The sequence below is a fragment of the Lepisosteus oculatus genome, chromosome 27 (assembly GCF_040954835.1).
Source record: "Lepisosteus oculatus isolate fLepOcu1 chromosome 27, fLepOcu1.hap2, whole genome shotgun sequence".
NCBI lineage: Eukaryota > Metazoa > Chordata > Actinopteri > Semionotiformes > Lepisosteidae > Lepisosteus > Lepisosteus oculatus.
Window position 1 is genome coordinate 4,504,464 of NC_090722.1, and position 17,323 is coordinate 4,521,786.

At 55.0% G+C, this 17,323-nt stretch overlaps 1 protein-coding gene across 7 annotated transcripts in view; it reads right to left on the bottom strand.

Moving 5' to 3' along the window:
- Positions 1–17,323, bottom strand: part of mef2d (myocyte enhancer factor 2d) — a 75,761-nt gene that overhangs the window by 34,692 nt on the left and 23,746 nt on the right. For 6 of the 7 annotated variants that reach the window (XM_069185213.1, XM_069185215.1, XM_069185210.1 and 3 more), the window contains exons 2-3: positions 5,589–5,947; positions 91–294 (exon numbers count right to left, since the gene is read on the bottom strand). In XM_069185213.1, coding sequence (XP_069041314.1) covers positions 91–294; positions 5,589–5,642 — 258 coding nt within the window. In that variant the 5' untranslated portion in view covers positions 5,643–5,947. Of the gene's footprint in view, positions 1–90; positions 295–5,588; positions 5,948–16,312; positions 16,490–17,323 lie in introns of those variants that run through there. The other variant, XM_069185211.1, reaches the window with a different exon arrangement.

Genomic DNA, 17,323 nt, shown 5'->3' on the forward strand with positions numbered 1-17,323 from the left:
CAGTAATAGTGGAAACTTGAAGTGGGAAATGGCTGACCCCCCTCACTCAGGAAACCCCAACAATGCCCCCCCCGGCTCAGGGCTGTGTACCTCGATAATGTCTGCGTTGGTCCGACTCTCGTGGGGCTCGTTGTACTCGGTGTACTTGAGCAGGACTTTGTCCATGTCTGTGCTGGCGTACTGGAAGAGCTTGTTGGAGTGGTTGAAGATGATGAGGGCGATCTCGCAGTCGCACAGCACGCTCAGCTCGTAGGCCTTCTTCATCAGCCCGAACTTCCGCTTGGTGAACGTCACCTGGGGAGAGGGAGAGACGGGAGGAGACAGAGGGGAGGAGATGGAGAAGACGGGGAAAGAGATAGGAGGAGACAGAGGAAAGAGGGAAAGAGAGAGGGGGAGGGACAGAGATGAGGAGAGAGGAGAGAGGAAGGGAGAGCGAGAGAGAAGTAAGAGGGAGGACAAGGTCAGGGGGGTGGTGAGAGCGAGAGAGAGACCAAAAAAAATGGGGTCAGTGACAAAGAGCGACAAATGCACCCCTGAACTGTCGTTTCCTGTAGAACCAAACACATAAAGAAGCAGGAACCAAGATTCCCACTCCACAACAGTCTGATCCATTTCCAGTTTTACAACGAAGAGCTGCTGAAGAAGTGGTATTGCTGAAGCTCAAAAAGAAAATCCACGCACATGTATTCAAAATCAAGGTTGTTAATACAAAAAACACATTATCCAGCAAGAAATGGCCACCCTGTGGTGCAGGCTCGTGGACTAGACCTGTACCCTCTCCCTCTCTCCCTACAGCACAGTACTGCAGGGGTGCTGCCTCGTTATCTGGGGGGGTCAGCCAGTGACACCCCCAGCCCTGGACCTCCCCCATCGGCCACCAACCTGTTTTTATTAATATCAACAGAGATAATGATCGAGTAAAAAGGTGGAGGCTGCACACTGGTGGTGGTGGAGGGGATCCCCATTACCTGTAAAGTGCTTTGAGTGGAGTGTCCAGAAAAGCGCTACTGAAGTGTAAGCCATTATTATTATAAATGATTATTAAAAAAAAAAATAAAGTGGACAAGGTCGCAGACACGAGAGGGGAAATAAGGAGGCGTGGCGGGGAAGGGCACGCCTTGGCGGATCTTGGGCTACCCAGAATTCCCCGGGGGAGAGCTCCGGTGTGCAGACATCCCTGCAACAAGCCGCAGGTGCGAAGGAAAACACAGCATCATTCCAGGGTTATGGCTTTGCACGGGTTTTCTTCTAAAAAACAAACTTTAGAACGAGGTCTTTTGAGTTCTGCTCTGGTTCCTGCAGTCTCCCTGGGCTTCTCAGCAATGCAAATCTGCATTTGATCACAAAGCAGTCAGCAGCTCACCTGTGTGATGGCAAACCTCTTTTTTCGCAAAACGTATTGGAGGCTCGAGAACAGCAAGGGCGCCAAGTGCAGTTGCGAGGAATGGCTGTTTCACTTCTCCAGGATGTGAAAGCAGGCACCGGTGTCCCCGGTCTGCTGTACCGTGTTTCTGACGCAAGCTCATCGCAGGATCCGAAACGGCCATACCACAACACAGAACACAGCCGGTACCTGCACGCCAGGGGCTGGCTTTTCTCGGCCTTGTGCGGGGCCTGACGCAGACGCTCGGGAGGAAGGCCATCAACATTTTTAAAGCCGCGCACTGCAGTGGGAACTGTTGAGGTACGGAGGTGGAATTGTGTTTTTGTTTGTTTAGGGAATGCGAGAGGGGAGCTTTGAAGACTTTTGTCTCGGTCGCGGGCTCTTTCCTCTGGCCACACTGCTGGAGAGGCGCCGCTGAGACTCATCAATATCATCGGCAAGTCCGGGAGAGCTGGAACAACGATAGGGAGGGAGGGGGGATCTTGTCCCCAGGACGCCAGGAGGCACAATCCACAGGGGGGAAACTCTCATACGCTCTCTTTCCCGCTGGCGTTTGGAATTCCGGCTACTCCTCCAGAAAACAAATGAGACGAGACAGGCCGGGCGGCCTCCCCCTGTTCATATAACCTTTCGGCTGGTCCCGTTTTCTCCTCGAACGCTTCCCTTGGTCCCCGCGAACTGGCGTCCGAGACTCTCGTCCTGCTGCGCCTCAGCGTCGGGGATCAGACACCGAGACGATGGGTTGAACAGGAGCTGGGCGACCCGCCCCCCCCAATATCACTCCTGGGCGGCCAGGTTTGCCATCCAACAGGGTGCCCTGAGGCTCTGGAAATTCATCCGCCCAGGTCTTCACTCTGGCAAAGGGTATCACAGCCGCAACAGCCTGGAAAAACCCGCTGGACAGCCGAGGAGGACCAGGGCAGGCAGGGGCTCCTCCTTCGCGGCCGTGAGCTTTCAAAGCTTTCTATGAAGTGCAAAACCTCGTACGTGTATAAAACAAGGCAGATGTGACGCGGGAGGCAGATTCATAAGGAAAACAGGAAGTGGGAGTCATAAACACTTTCTACACAGACTCGGAGGCAGGGCCCTTGATATTTAATCCCCCTGTGTGCTCAGCCTGGGTATTTGGGGGGATTACACAGAACTGATCTCGCAGGTCGAGACCTGCGCCTTTGTTATGTAATGGGCTTTGGAGCGGAACGACATGTCGACCCCCCCGTGTGGACATGACGGGATTATCTTCAAGAGCTGGGGGGGGGGGAGGTCATGTGGTGATGGCCTCGTTTTTGTTTTCTCCCCCCCTCCCCCCTCGATGCATGCATTAACACCGGGGCTGTGCCACGCTGCTCTGGCCCCGGATCTGAACGACAAGCCCGCACCAGGAAGGGGAAGTTGACGGCGGCGGACGCTGCCGGGTGTTGTTTTCATTTCTCGCCGGTTTCAGATCCCTTTAACTGCACTCCGCCCTTATTACCTCCCCCGCTCCCCCTTCCCCTCCTCCGTTTCCGTGACAAGTGACTATTTCAGCACAAAAAAAGGAACATTTTGGGGAAGCAATTCAGGGTTGCACCACATCCCTTGATAAAGCAATGTTGCGCACCAACGATATATGTCCCCCAGGCATTTCCTGTCACGCCGAACTGAACTATTTTGCCACAGCTTTTTTTTTTTTTTTGACACTGTACAAACTAACATGCTGCATGTTTTCCCCCCAGCAGCAGGGCTCTTGGTGAGGGCTGCTACAATCTTCAGTCGATGCTACCTGACATGCTCAAGCCGTCAGATGGCTCTGACGTGAGCCTGGCTTCAAAGCTACAGGCACGGGCCCCCGACTCCCAAGGAAAAAATTCAAAATCAGAAGAGACAACGAAGCAAAACAGTGCAGCTGAGCAACAGAGCTTCTCCTTCAAACTCCTCAGACTGAAACCCTCTGTTTGGGGAAAAAAAAAAAAGCCCACAAAAATAGCAAATCAGCCCAGGACGAGACGACCCCAGATTGCTTCAAAGGACAGCAAGTTGCCCAGGAGGCGTGCTGTGTGATCGCCACATCAGCTCATCGCGTGGCTGAAAAAGCAAACGGCATGAAAGGGGGCTTTTCATGGGCTCTGGAAAGCAGGGCCTGCCCTGTCAGCTCCAGCTGTAAGGGGTACAGAAACAGAGCCCAGCCGGCACAGGGAACCCACACTCGACTGGGAGTTTCCCCTGTCGGGATGGGAAATGGGAAACGCACATGGTTTAGAGGGTGAGGTACAGTACCTTGGCTCTTCCAGTGTGCTGCTCCATCCCATTCCTCTGCCATTCAGCTCACCTACAGTTTTCCTGTATTCTATTCCATTGTCCGGCCCCATTGTCCTGCTCCAGTTCTGCTGCCCCAGAATTCCAATATATAAAAATCCCGCAGACGCAAAATACAGAAAACAGACAGTGCGGCTTAGCTTTATGCAGGGCCTGATGCAGGTGCTGGTGCACACAGACAAACAGGGGGGCACCACTCCTTTTTATACTCCAGGTTTAGGCTCAATGCTGCAAATGAGTGAAAATATCTCTGCAGCTCTTTTTCCACTGGGGCCACAAATCTTCATTCAATTCTTTATTTGGCCCAGAGTCCTAGAACTGGCGTGCTGATCCACTGACTGCAGAGCCCAGCTCACACTGCACTGCCTGCAAGTAAGACTAGCATGCAGAGTGAAAAATCAAAGGGGGCTTTTTTTTCCCCAGAAGGCAGCGCGTGACGGGGAGACAGCACCCTCGGGGCACAACAGGAGGACACAAAGGCAAAGAGAACGGCAGGGAGAGGACGACTGGCAGCCTGGCCTGCTCACGCTGCTGTCAGAAACCAGCACATCCAGTCTGCTCCACTCAGCAATGCACTGCTTTCCACTCTGCTATCCATCCATCCATCTGTTATCTGCTGCTTCCAATCCAGGGTCACGGGGGAGAGGGAAGCCTATCCCAGCAAGCAACAGGCTCAAGGCGGGGTACACCCTGGGCGGGACACCAGTCCATCACAGGGCAACACACACACACACACACACACACACACACACACCCGAGCCAACCTTCTCAGAAGCCCATAAACCGATCAGCATGTCTCTGGACTGTGGGAGGAAACGGGAGCACCTAGGAGAAAACCCACGCGATACAAGGGGAGAACATGCAAATTCCACGCAGACAGCACCCCAGGTCAGGGGTGTCGACCCTCGGTGCCTCTTCCCTGCCCTCCACTATATCCCACTCAATTCTATCCGGCTCCCTCTGCACCCAGCTCACGGTCCACGCGATTCCACTGTGAGATCGCACGAGCCAGAAGCGGATCCACTTTCGAGCTGTGGTTTCTGCAGACCCGCCTGCTTGGTTAAACTGCAATGGGCAGTTTCTACAATCCGGCCCGTCACAGCGGGATGTGAAATCCGGGGCGGAATCTGCTGGATTTCCGACAGCTGCCCCAGGACCCCCCTGCCCGTGTAGTGAGGGTCTCTCTCTTGCCAGCTGCAAACTCCCCCCCCCGCCAGGAACTCAAATGCAAAAACACACTGCCTCCTGCTCCCTGGAGGCAGTCACGGGTTCGAGCGTGGCAGATAACTGAGATAGCCCTGGTGGCGAGACGCGCGCCCCGCCCGAGGGCAAGGCGGGATTCGTTCTGCCCGGGTCCTCTCGGCTCATAGCGAAACAGCGCCCCCCCAGAGGGCCGCACTGTCATGTAAAAAAGGTGCTGTTCTTCAGACGAAATGTAGAACAAAGGTGCTGACTCTGCGGTCGTTAAAAATTTCTCAAAAAGAGTAGGGGTGTTACCCTGGTGTCCTGGCCAAATACCCCCCTGGCCTTTACCAATCACACCCTCCTAATAACCCCCATCTCTGAACTGGATTCATCACTCTGCTCTCCTCCCCACTGAGAGCTGGTGTGTGGGGGGCGGACTGGAGCATCATCCAGGTGGGGCTGCACACTGGTGGTGGTGGAGGGGATCCCCATTATCTGTAAATCGCTTTGAGTGGAGTGTCCAGAAAAGCGCTATTGAAGTGTGAGGAATTCTGAATGATTATTATTAAAGGTCTCAGTGTTCTTAATGGCCTGCTTGTTTCTGCTGCTCTTATAGCTCACAGGACACAATTGGACACAAAAAGCCTGGAGTCTGGTCGCGTGCAAAACAGCCCTCACACAAGGCATTCCTGGCCAAGAAACTGGGAAGCTGCCATTGTCTTACCTGTCTGTTCCGTTCATCCGTGATCCGCTGGATCTGAATCTTTTTCCTCCCCATTGTCCCGGGATTGCGCTCGGAAAAGGGGGGGCGTCGTTCAGTGATGGGGGTATGGGGGAAGGGGGGGGGGGCGGTGGCGCTGGACTCTTCCCTCTCGGACCGTCCCTGTTTTCGAGAACGCTCCGGGGCGGGGGTATGGGGGGAAAGGGGGGGGAATTGGGGAAGAAAAAAAAACCAAAGGGGGTAAAAAAAAAGCCGGCTGCGCGGGGGTCGTTCAGTTCATGGTAGGCCTGTGCCGGACGTCCGATCGCTTCCCAAAGTGACTTCTCCCCCCCCGAGCCGTCTCCGCTGGGCTGGCGTTACTCCTGGAAGAGCGGCAGAGAAAGAGAACGTGTGAGAGACTGAGCCTCATCGGCCGGAGCGCTGCGCCTTCGCCACGGTGACGCTCCTGCCCACCCCCTCCCCTCGGACCGGAACCCTCTGTCCCTGCAGGACACCGGCGTTCCTACACCCATCGTCTCATCGCCATGGCTTCAGGCTCAGCATCGGACTGGGACTAAAGGAGTTCAGGACATCATTGGGGATGGAGACAAGACAGGACTTGAGCTCTGAACGGGGCAGACCATGAGGTGATATCATGCCCAATTCAACCCTGGGGACTCCGGAGGTCAGGATCACCAGTGAACTAAGCCCATAGGAAATAAGTGGAGGGAGTGCACTCAATGCAGAGAGCTGGAGGCATCTTACATTAAGATTGGTGGGTGGGTGTGTGGAACAAGCTGTCCAGCTCTGACATCAGACCCGATTCCCTTCGATCACGACATCCCAGGATCAATAAGCTGCTCGGATCTTAACAATCAATATGGACTGAACGACCTCTCCTGGTTGGTAAACTCTCTTAAAGTTATCAAGGCTAAGACTACAGGCTTAAGGTCTTACACTGATGAAGCAAAGAAGTCTCTTGGTTATGTGAACGCACTCACAATGTTAAAAGTATTCTGGCAGACACAGAATTAATAATATTATGCCGAAGGTCTGACAAGGATTATTCAGTTTGCTTGTAACAGTGGAATCCCTAGCAGTGGGATCCAGCTTCCACACAACAGCCCTGAAGCTGGAACGAAAACCTACGACTACGACTGCCCAGGTGAGGGGGGGGCACTACAGCTGCCCAGGTGAGGGGGGGGCACTACAGCTACCCAGGTGAGGGGGGGGCACTACAGCTACCCAGGTGAGGGGTGTCTTTTGCACGCGACGCTGTCTCCTCTCCGTGGGGTGGCCAAGTGTGCACGCAAGGCTGTCCGTCTGCTCTCCTCTGTGTGCGCGTGTGTGCGCGTGTGTGTGTGTGTGTGAATGGAAGTTACGCAGGAATGGCAACAGAGCCAGTGGATATTTTAAACCCTGCAATTACTATTCATGGATAAAAATGTAGGCCTGGGTCATAAAAATAGCATCCTAAATATATACACGCGTGTATACATCGCACAGCGACAGGGCAGGCGGATTCCCCCCACCGCAGTACAGAACACAGAAGCGCTTCAGTGGCTCTCGGTATCGGGCAGACCGCAGCGCCGCGGGGGGTGATCAGGGCAGGGCTGCAAGGGGGCTGGGGGGGGCGAGACCCTGCGACCGGCAAAACCCGAAACGGACCAAACGGCAAAGCAGAGTTCCGCCCCACGTGACTGGCAGCTCAGGGGCTATACGGGAAACTAGCGCACTCCTCAAGTTCCTCATGCTTTTGCATACTTATCAGCCCGGGTGACCCGTGAGCTATTACTCTTCATAAAAAAAAGAGGGAGGTTTGAATGGACCGTGGCCAGGATATTTCATGGGAGTTTCAGACACAGCTAACAAACAAAGCTGGGGGTTTTTTTATTTCACAAAGGAGTGTTTTCAAGACAGCCAGAGGCTGTGTGTGTGTGTGCGCGTGCATGTGAGGACACCTCTGTCGACTGCGAGTGATGTCAGCTCCTTCCCCTTTCGCCAGCCCGGGCGGCAGAAGCCTCTGTGCTCGGTGCCCGCCGTGGCCCAGTTCAAAGGCAGCTCGCCCTGCGGCGGGCTGGGCCAGCAGGGTGGGGGGGGCGGCCTGCGACATGAAAGGATCTGTTTATCAGATGAACCCAGCGGCCCTGACCACAGCTCCCCAGCTGGCCTGCATCTCAAAAAGACGCCTTTTTTTCTTTCCTTGGGTTTAGGGCAGATCTTTATCGGCGCGGCGCGGCTTGCAATCGCCCGAAGTTCTCGCGCCCGCCGAAGAGGTGCGGATCTTCCCACAACCCCCCGGGGCAGGATTGGCCAGACCGGTCCTTTATCTGCACGTCCAGCTTTCCGCCCCACAATCCATCCCTCAGGACATGCAAACTCCACACGGACAGCAGCACAGGTCTGGAACTGAACCCAGGGCCTCAGCCTCATTGCTAACCACTGCTCCACCAAATCAGCTAAATAAGGGTGAGACCCAGATAGAATTAAAAGCATTGTAAGGGTGAAGTCCAGACCGGAGCCTGAGTGGGCCCACCAGGCCAGAGTTCATCCTAGTTTCTGAGGGGGCTGAGGGGATGCCTGTGGCTGCACAGCCGCTGCGCACAGATGAGCTCATGGAAACGGGAGACTTTCCCCTGCTGGACCTACCCTGTCCACAAAAACGCCACAGATCTGCGCCACAGTGCAAACAGAGAGCACAGACGCGGCGCAGCCCTATTGCAGTACGAGCGCCACCGAACCCAGCAGAGTCTCTTGGGGTGCCCTCGTCCTGCACCCCACCCCTGCCGCGTGGCTGTCTACATCAGGCCCTGCCCCTGTGTGAACCCTGCTGTGGCGCCGAGCCTCCTCAAACTCTGCTTTAATTTGCTGATTTTAACATCAGAGCACTGCGATCCCCTGCCATCCAGGGGACACAGAAACACCTGGGCCTGCAAGGTCAGCCATCTTTGTGCAAAGCAAAGGGAGAGCTGCCTTCGCCCAGTGCCACCTGCTGCTAACACAGCAGGCAGGCTGGGCAAGAGAAGCGTTAGGGGAGGTCTGGATGAGCGACAGATTTCTGAAACGGAGGTGGGGAGGACAGGAGACCAGGTGGGGGGGGGAGCAGGCCTGAGATCCGGTCGAATTGCACGCTACCGCCAGCCAACTGCTGTCAAACCCACTCGCACCTCCACCCCCCCTCGTCTACAGGCACCCCCACGCTGCGCTGCGCAGGCGGCCAGACGCGCGGAAGCAGGTGCACCTCGCAGAGTCTGGCAGCGCTCGCCCTCGCCAAAGAGAAGATGAAGGCTCTGTGGCGTTGGCACAGACTGCTCGGCCTCCCTCGGCGTCTCTGCTCCCTGGTGTAGGATTCTGTACCGATACGTCCTGTACTGTGCCGTGACAATCTATGCTCTTATCGCTCGTGCTACAGCTATTCCATGTGATCTCCGGGTGGGAGTTTTTCTCCTTGTGCGGAAGAGGCCGAGATTGGATCCATTCAGGCGGGGCTACGCGCACTGGGTGGCGGTAGCTGGAAATCCCGCCTGCGAAGCCCAGTGACCCAGTTCCTCGGACCCCTGCTGATGACCGGTGCCGAGCGCAGGCGGGCTGGGGGCGGGAGGGGATGACTGTAGGTCCCTCAGAGCCCTGCCGGTGTCCCTGAGCTCAAATCAACACGCTGCCGCCTGGGGCTGCAGATCTGAGCAGAGCCACGGCGCTGGAGAGCGGCCACGACAGCGCAGGGGAAAACGGGAAAAAAAAAAAACCCCATCAGCCGGACAGCAGGCGAGGCCCAGGAACGTGTGAGCAAACCGCCGAAGCCCACTCCTGCCCGACTCGGGCTCCAGTTCCTCACCGGGGGAATACAGGAATCTGTGCGTCTACATGGAACGGGCTGGTGGTGGTGGTGGGGAGCTGTCCTGCTGATCTGCTGCATTCAAGAAATAACGCCGAACACCCGCCGCTCCCCTCGAGAGACACATTTTTCCCACGTACTGCAGATCTGATTACTCCTAAAAAGACGCCAAATGCAATGACTCAGGTCGGCCGCTCGTTCCAGAAAGGTAGCTGGCTCTTTTAGAGGGCCGGCCGGTTCTTCCCCGGCTCTCACTGCAGGCCAGAGGCTCACGCACAAACCGGACCGGCGGACTCCCAGCGCTCAACGCCGCCCCGCCGCCCCGATTCCACCCTGAAGTGAAACATGGAGTGTCCCGCTCGTGGCGCGGGCTTACAGACCCTAGAAGATCCTGCAGCTCGTACGTTATCAACGGCATTCCCGCTCCTGAAATCAAATATCGGGTCTCTTAATGGAGCAGGAGAAGGATGAATGTTTCTTGGGTAGCCCCGGCGTCACAAAGGAGTTAAAGAAATCGCCACTGAGTTCTGGCGTTCGAGGCGGAGGCTTAGTCTGGCAGGGCGATGCAGCACCAAGTGGGCACGTGTGGCGCCCAGCTCGACTTCAGCCCCGGCCTCTCCCTGCCCTTCATTGCCGATTGCTCATTGGCTATTCAAAGCCGTCAGAGCGGTGTTTTGCGGGCAGCGCTCTAGCCTCGTGCCACGCGGGACTGCCAGTTCACATCCGCAGCGCTGTGCCCATTTTCGAGGCAGGCCCCCCCCCCAACCTCAGTGCTCCAGGCTGAGCCCCGCCACCAGCTCCGCTCAGGGGGGGGCTGGGGAGGAGGGGGTGGGCTCACAGTGGCTTTCAGAGACGGACAAGGCCCCCTGCCTCTCACCTCGGGCACGTCGAGGGCGTGCATCTTCAACGAAATCGGGCTTTAAAGAAACCTGCCCGCGGGGTCGGGCTGAGAAAGCAGAATGCACAACCAGATGCATATTTTGGGCCAGACGTGCAGGCAGACAGGCTAGTTTAACCTGCACCTGAGTGATGTGGGACGGGGGCTCTCTGACATTCTGTCCTGCCCGACAGTATCTGCGACACCCAGGGTGCACATTCGTGTCGTGGAGCATCGCCACCGGCTAGAAGGTGTCTTCCATCGCATTTTGGGGTGCAAGCCCCCACCCCCATCTCTGACAACTGAAAAAAAAATCGCCCTGTGCCCCCTGAGTGACGTGCTCAGCGCAAACTCGTTCTGCAAGCACATTCCTCAGCGGGGAAACGCGAGGATAGGAGGAGGGCCGCTGCAGGCAAGGCTGCAGTGATGAGCTTCAGAACCATGTGCGTCACTGAACTCCTTCCCCCCTGTTTACTTTCCCACCTTCTGGGTCTTGGGTTACGCTGACGTTTTTTTGTAGCCTGTGGCCAGTTACTCAGGTTCCTGTGGTTTCTCTTTAATTTTCCCTTGAAGCGCATCACAACAAAGCAGTTGGGCCAGACGTAAGGACCAAGGTGTTTCGTCTGTGCCGAGCACTCAGGAAGGGTGATTTGGGCAGACCCCAAACGGCAACAGGCCTTGCTCATCTGAATGGAAATCGGGCAATGTGGTGCAGGATTAGTTCTCGTTGGGGTGTTATGTGCAGCTGAGGCCAGGAGTATGGTCTGAGCAGAGAGAGCACAAGGGAATCGGGACAACAGGAAAAGGCGTCACCGGTCTGAAGAAAAGGCCGTGGTGTAATGCGGTGTGACCAAGCGCTGGACGAAGCTGGCCCTGGCTGTCCACCTCTCCCCCTGGGCTCAAGAACATGTGGGCCTGTAGTCAGGCACTGCTGTCTCTGGCTTTCTGTTTTGGAGCACATTGGTGATGGTGAATATCAGCCACAAAAACTGCCACAAAACTGCACTGATCTCAGAAGCACTACATCTGCAAAATCTTGAAAATATTAGAACTGGGGATTTATCTCTACAGAAACTATAACATGATCACCAGTTCATGAGAGAATTACAAGCTCAATTCAAATGGAAATGCCCGACTCCAAGTATAATACTACCGGCAAAAAACACACATCACACCTCCAAGCTCAATTTCTCTTAGAGACACAGAAGATATCTACAGTACCTACACACGACACCTACTGAGGTTTCAGGTTGTTACAACGCCAGTAACAATTAAATGTCTTGTATTCTGCTAAGCACATGCCTGGCTCGTGTCCCCAGCGTGGACACTGCCCCAGTGAGAGAAAGCAGTCTGCACAGAGAACAAGAAGTGTGCCTTTACACAAAGAGTGGCAGGTGTCTGGAACAAGCCGCTGAAGCAGCTCCCATCAGACCTTTGAAGAAACTGTAGGATCAATTAGCAACTCCTAACCAAGACGGGCTCCATGAGGAGACGGGCTCTTGTTTTGAGCATTTCTTACTTTTTGCACGCGCCTTCTAAGTACAAACTGTGTGCGTTCTTTCTCGACCATGCAGGGCAAAAGAGGAATGATCTGCAAATGAGATTTTCTCTGGATGGCTGACGAGGGTGGCTGGGTTAGGGAAAGAAATGCGTGGTGCGCAACTCTCTGAAGCCTACGTGCCAGCAAAATACCCCCCCCCCACACACACTCCTCACTTCTTCCTGATCTGTCCCCGGGATGAGAAGAGGATCCATGACAGCTAGGGCTGCCTTGCGATTAAGGAAGAGACAGCAAGGCGGATTCTAGGGAACACGAGCGACTGGAAAAAGCATGGAACTGCGGAAGGAATCCTTACGGACAGAGAATCTTACTGGGACAGCGATGCGGAAAGCGCTGCACCGGCCTGCACCCAGAACAAGGAACTCGCCCACGCCCGCCCTCGGCAATGCAGTCGGGCCTGTTGGGCGACACCTCCGGGACGCGCGACAAAGGTGCCATTATTGTCCTGAAGGCGCTAGGCGCCGGGCCAGGGAGAAACATGCCCCTCCCCTTTACTACCACTGAGGTGCTTTCCCCAGAAGAAAAATTCAAACATGGTTTTTGCCTCCGTGCCAGCGTGTATTTCTGTACCTTCATACTGCCTCCCTCGGCTCTCACCACTAACCCCACACTGCCTCCCTCTGTCTCTCCCAGTGCCTCGGCTCTCACCACTGACCCCACACTGCCTCCCTCTGTCTCTCCCAGTGCCTCGGCTCTCACCACTAACCCCCCACACTGCCTCCCTCTGTCTCTCCCAGTGCCTCGGCTCTCACCACTAACCCCACACTGCCTCCCTCTGTCTCTCCCAGTGCCTCGGCTCTCACCACTAACCCCACACTGCCTCCCTCTGTCTCTCCCAGTGCCTCAGCTCTCACCACTAACCCCACAACCCTCTGTCTGCGGCCTCATGGCGGAGACTCAAGACCTCGTTCGCCAAGCAAGCTCCCTTTTCAGCTGAAAGTATTTCAGCAGCTGCTGCCTCCTCAGCAGTGATCTAACAAGCACAGCCACGGGACTCTCCAGCTCCGCCCCCCATCACAGCACAAGCCTCGAACCTCACAAACATGCGATCACAAGAGAGGCTGCAGACGGGGGGAGCCCTCCAGCTTGCCTGAGTCTTAGGGTTTAACTGTCTCCAAGGATCTCATCCAGCTGTTTTCTGTAAGCAGCCCAGGGTGTTTGCCTTGGCAGCCCAGCTGGGTGGCTTGTTCCAGACTCCCACCACCCTTTGCAGAAAGTAAAACAGCCTCTTGCAAGGTTAGGGGTTAGGTTTTGATCTTTTTTTACTGAGAAGCTCCAAAACTGAGCTTTTACATCTGTTTAAATCAAATTTTTTCACACCTGAATGTCAAAGTGAGCTCGACTGCTTCTCAGAAAAAAGACATTGGAAATATGCATTAGATCAGAAAACATTCCCCCCCCCCCCCCCACTGTGCTGACAAATTTCAGTTTTATGACCATTTAAGGCTTCCTCACACCTCGCACATATGGGAGGTGTGTGTGAGTTTCATGAATCCACTTTTATGATCGATCTGATCTTCTGCAGCCCCAGGTCATTTCACAGGAACTGTATCTCTGAAGGGCAGCCAGAGCCAGCTCCCATTCAGAGCTCGTCAATAAGATTGCGAAATGAATGTCACAACTGAGCCCACGCCCCCGTCCGCTAACACTCCCTGCTGATTCTCCGGTCTTATTCAATGACCCCAAGCAAGACTGAGCATAAATCAACTATCCAAGTGTCAGAGTAACTCATTTGTGCTACACAATAACCAACAGCTCAGTGTCTTAACAGCTTTTAAGAGTGTTACCTTAATCATGCCCCAGCTCTCATGGAAATATATATACAGTAGGCACTGCACAAGCCTTAGTCAGAGACGCCTGGTTGTGAGAGAGCTGGTCTCCTTTGCTGAAAGGAAAAGAAAAGACACACCTGAAGAAGGCTCCACAGCCGAAACATTGGGTCTCTTTTCTTTTCCTCTCCGCGCGGAATAAACCTTTACCTGTTCCATTGCAGCTCATTCATGCTGCCACAGCTGCCTACATGAACTCCTTCAACAGTGATTATCAAGCCTTGCTTAGCTTGTCTAGTCTCCCTGCTTTCCTGAGGAGAACCCACCCTTCAAAGGTTACAATTACTGACCCACACAAGCCCCACAGCATAGCCAGAAACCTTATAGGTTTAATAACAACAATAATTATAATAATATGAAGAAGAATTCCTTACACTTTTATAGCACTTTTCTGGACCCTCCACTCCAAGTGCTTTACAGGTAATGGGGACTCTCCTCCACCACCAGTGTGCAGCCCCACCTGGATGACGAGACGGCAGCCAGAGTGCACCAATACACTCCCCACACGCCAGCTCTCAGTGGGGAGGAGAACAGACTTTTAGACTGGTATGAGCCAGTACTTACACTGGTCCCAGCGTAGGCTACCAATCATTTATATTGAGGGCTGCAGGTTGGCGTGATTTTAAATTTTATTGACCGGGAACAGGGAGCCGGTCTCGAGAAGCGTCCTGTGAGACACCTCGAGACCAGCAGATGCTGTTTGTTTGTCTTGACCGGCTGGACAGCTGAACTCGCATGTCGCCGAGCTCTGAGCACAACAGCCTGCGGACGGTGATTTAGAGAGCTAACCTCCACCCCCCCCAGTTCAAGCACATCTCCTGCCCCCGCCCAGGTAGTATACTGTACCCCCTGCCCCCCCCAAAAAAAACCCAAAACAAAACAGAAACTGTCTCCTACCAAAAAGCTGGAAGCTGGAGAAGCGCCTGTAATATTTTCCCCTTAAACCCACACGGCTTCCGACGGTCAAGTCAATGTGAAGAATTGTTATGACATAAACGGCTGCTGTGCGTCACCCGTTTGGCACGGTCTTCTGTCACCGGGCACAGAACGCTCATTAAAAGTGTTTATGAAAATCTGAGGAGGGGGGGTGGGGGGGAGAATGGGGGAAAAAAAAAACTTTTATGTCCTTAGAGAAAGTCAGCAAAAACTGCGCGAGCAGGTAGGTGAAGCATGACTGCCTGGCACAGCAGAGACGGGGGGTGGCTGGGGCTCGGCGCTGATGAACAGCTGCAGGTCCAGAGTCATCAGCACTCAGACAGACACGAAGGAGAAGGCCATTCGGCCGGTGAGGCAGAGGAGGGCGAGTCTTCACCCTCCAGCTGCTGTCTCCCAGGTTTATGTGCCGTGCCTAATCAAACTTAGTTAGTCGTTTTCCCGTGACCCCAATATTCAAATAATCCAATTTACAGACCACGCCTTCAAAGGACTTTGCTCCTGTGCAATAATAAAAAAATATTTTTTTTCCCACCCTGTTTTCAGTTAAAAACATCTCCACACTCTTTTTAAACAGAAAGCTTCCCGGCTTCTGGTTGTTTTTCCCACCCCTGTGATGTCTCTTAAACTTCACTGGCAACCTGTTACACGTTTTGTTTTAGCATGCAGGAAAACAGGGATAAGACTGGGTTCTGTAGCACAAAAGCTTTGAAAAAATCTCTCCCGCGAGCTTGAGAACTCCTCCCAGTAGAGCAAACTTGAAAACTTGCCTCACAGCCTGTGCTAAATAATCAGGAGCTACATGAGCATGCCTCTCCTAGCTCTACAGGCATGCATTGAGGCACAGCACAGGAGATCCCTCTTGTCTGGCAAGTCCTTACGAAAGGGATCTGTTCAGGCAGGCAGAAGTCTCAGACGTCCCAGGGATCAGAAAGAAGAACTACTGGTTCCCTGCACGAATGGTGTAATGGTGGGGTGTGATCCCCTCAAAGTTTCCAATCCAGTTAAGTGCAAATCGCAGTCGCCAATTATGCAACCTTTAATGTAATGAAATACGACTGCACTTTTATTTTTTCAAATCATTCACCTTCATCCAGTTCAGGGTGACCAGGGAGCCTGAGCCTATCCCAGCACACCCTGGAGCGGACCCCAGTCCATCACAGACACAGACGCACGCCGGGGGTCAAAATTCCCAGCAGCCAATTAACCCACCAGCATCTCTTAACACTGCGAAAGGAACCCAGAGCACCCGGAGCAAACCAACACAAACACAGGGAGCACATGCAAACTCCACACAGACAGCACCCCAGGAATCGAACCCAGGACCCCAGAACTGCGAGGCAGCAATGCGGATCACCCGCTCCACCATGCTGCCTACTATCTTCAACTGACATGAAACTAATTGATACCTAAGCAGATTAGAACGTAGATCATCGATACATCTTTTTCCGGCTCCTAGCCCCAGGATCCGCAGGCGGGCTGGTCGCGAGCAGAACCCTGCGAGCTCCTGGGCTGTGGCGAGCTCCAGCAGAGCAGGGCCCGCAGACGAAGGGGTGGGAGTTCGCTTAGCGCCGCGACGCCACACTGACCGGAGCAGCCACGGACGCTGTCCACCACCTCCTGCGTCTCCTACCCGTCAAACGCAGCCCGCAGGCCAACAGGAGGGCTACCGCTTCGGTGTTACCGTTTCAGACACGCGGACGCTGTGCTTACCCCCAGTCCAGAAAACGGGGGTCCTGCGATGTGGTCTCTCTTTGGATTTTTTTTCCCCCCAGCCACAAAAAAAAATCCCAGGACAGAAGAGTGAATTCCCTGCGCTGTCGGACCCGGGACGATCTCTCCAGCAAGCCCTCCTGTCGGCGGACGTGGCTCAGGGCCTTCACTGAGCGCAGCAGGATCCCTCCCCAGAGCTGACCCCCGGAGGACCCGCCCCTCGGCCCGGCCCGCCTCCCCCAGCCCCCCCCGCCGGCCACAGGCGGACAACTGGCACCAATCCGTCAGTGTCGGTCTCGGGGACGGGGGGGGGTGGCTGAAGAACAGGGACAGATCGGCAGCGCCCGCCCCAGACTCGCTCCCCGAGCCCAGCAGCTGTCCCACACACCTTTTGGTCTCCCTCTGACCCCTCCGCTCCTCAGCTGCTGGACTGGGCCGCCTCAGTGCCGGATCTCCCATGCAGGCACAGCGCCTGGGGCCTCCGAAATCTTTAGGGCCTACGAAGCAGGGAGGCACTGGTGACGACCGGAAAACGAACTGGAACAACACGCTGGCGATCGGCTCGAGGTGCTCCAGATCAATAATCATGCGCTGTCGAGCGGCTGCTCTAGACACTAGCAGTAGGGAAGTGATGGTGGCTCCACTCGCTCCCTCAGTCAGGGGGTTTGGCATTAGAACAGTTTACAGGGCGTCACGTCAATCGACGTCATGGAATTGGCGTTCAACCCTCTTTCTGCACGTTTCGGAGTGAAAGTGCCGAGGTCCTGCGGACACCAAAATCCGGCCCCGGGCGGCCTGTGGGACTGGTGCGCGGGAGGCCTTGGGCAGGGGTCCCTCCCCGACGACAGTGGCCCATCCCCTAGAACGAGACCGTTCAACCCAGTCTCTCCTCATCCTCCCATTTGGAGCCACGCTCCACAAGTGGGCCTAACCCCTCTCTCGCCCTGCAGACACGAGAGGAACCCTTCAGGTACACAGCCTCACAGCTGCAGAGCTACAGCGCATGCACCG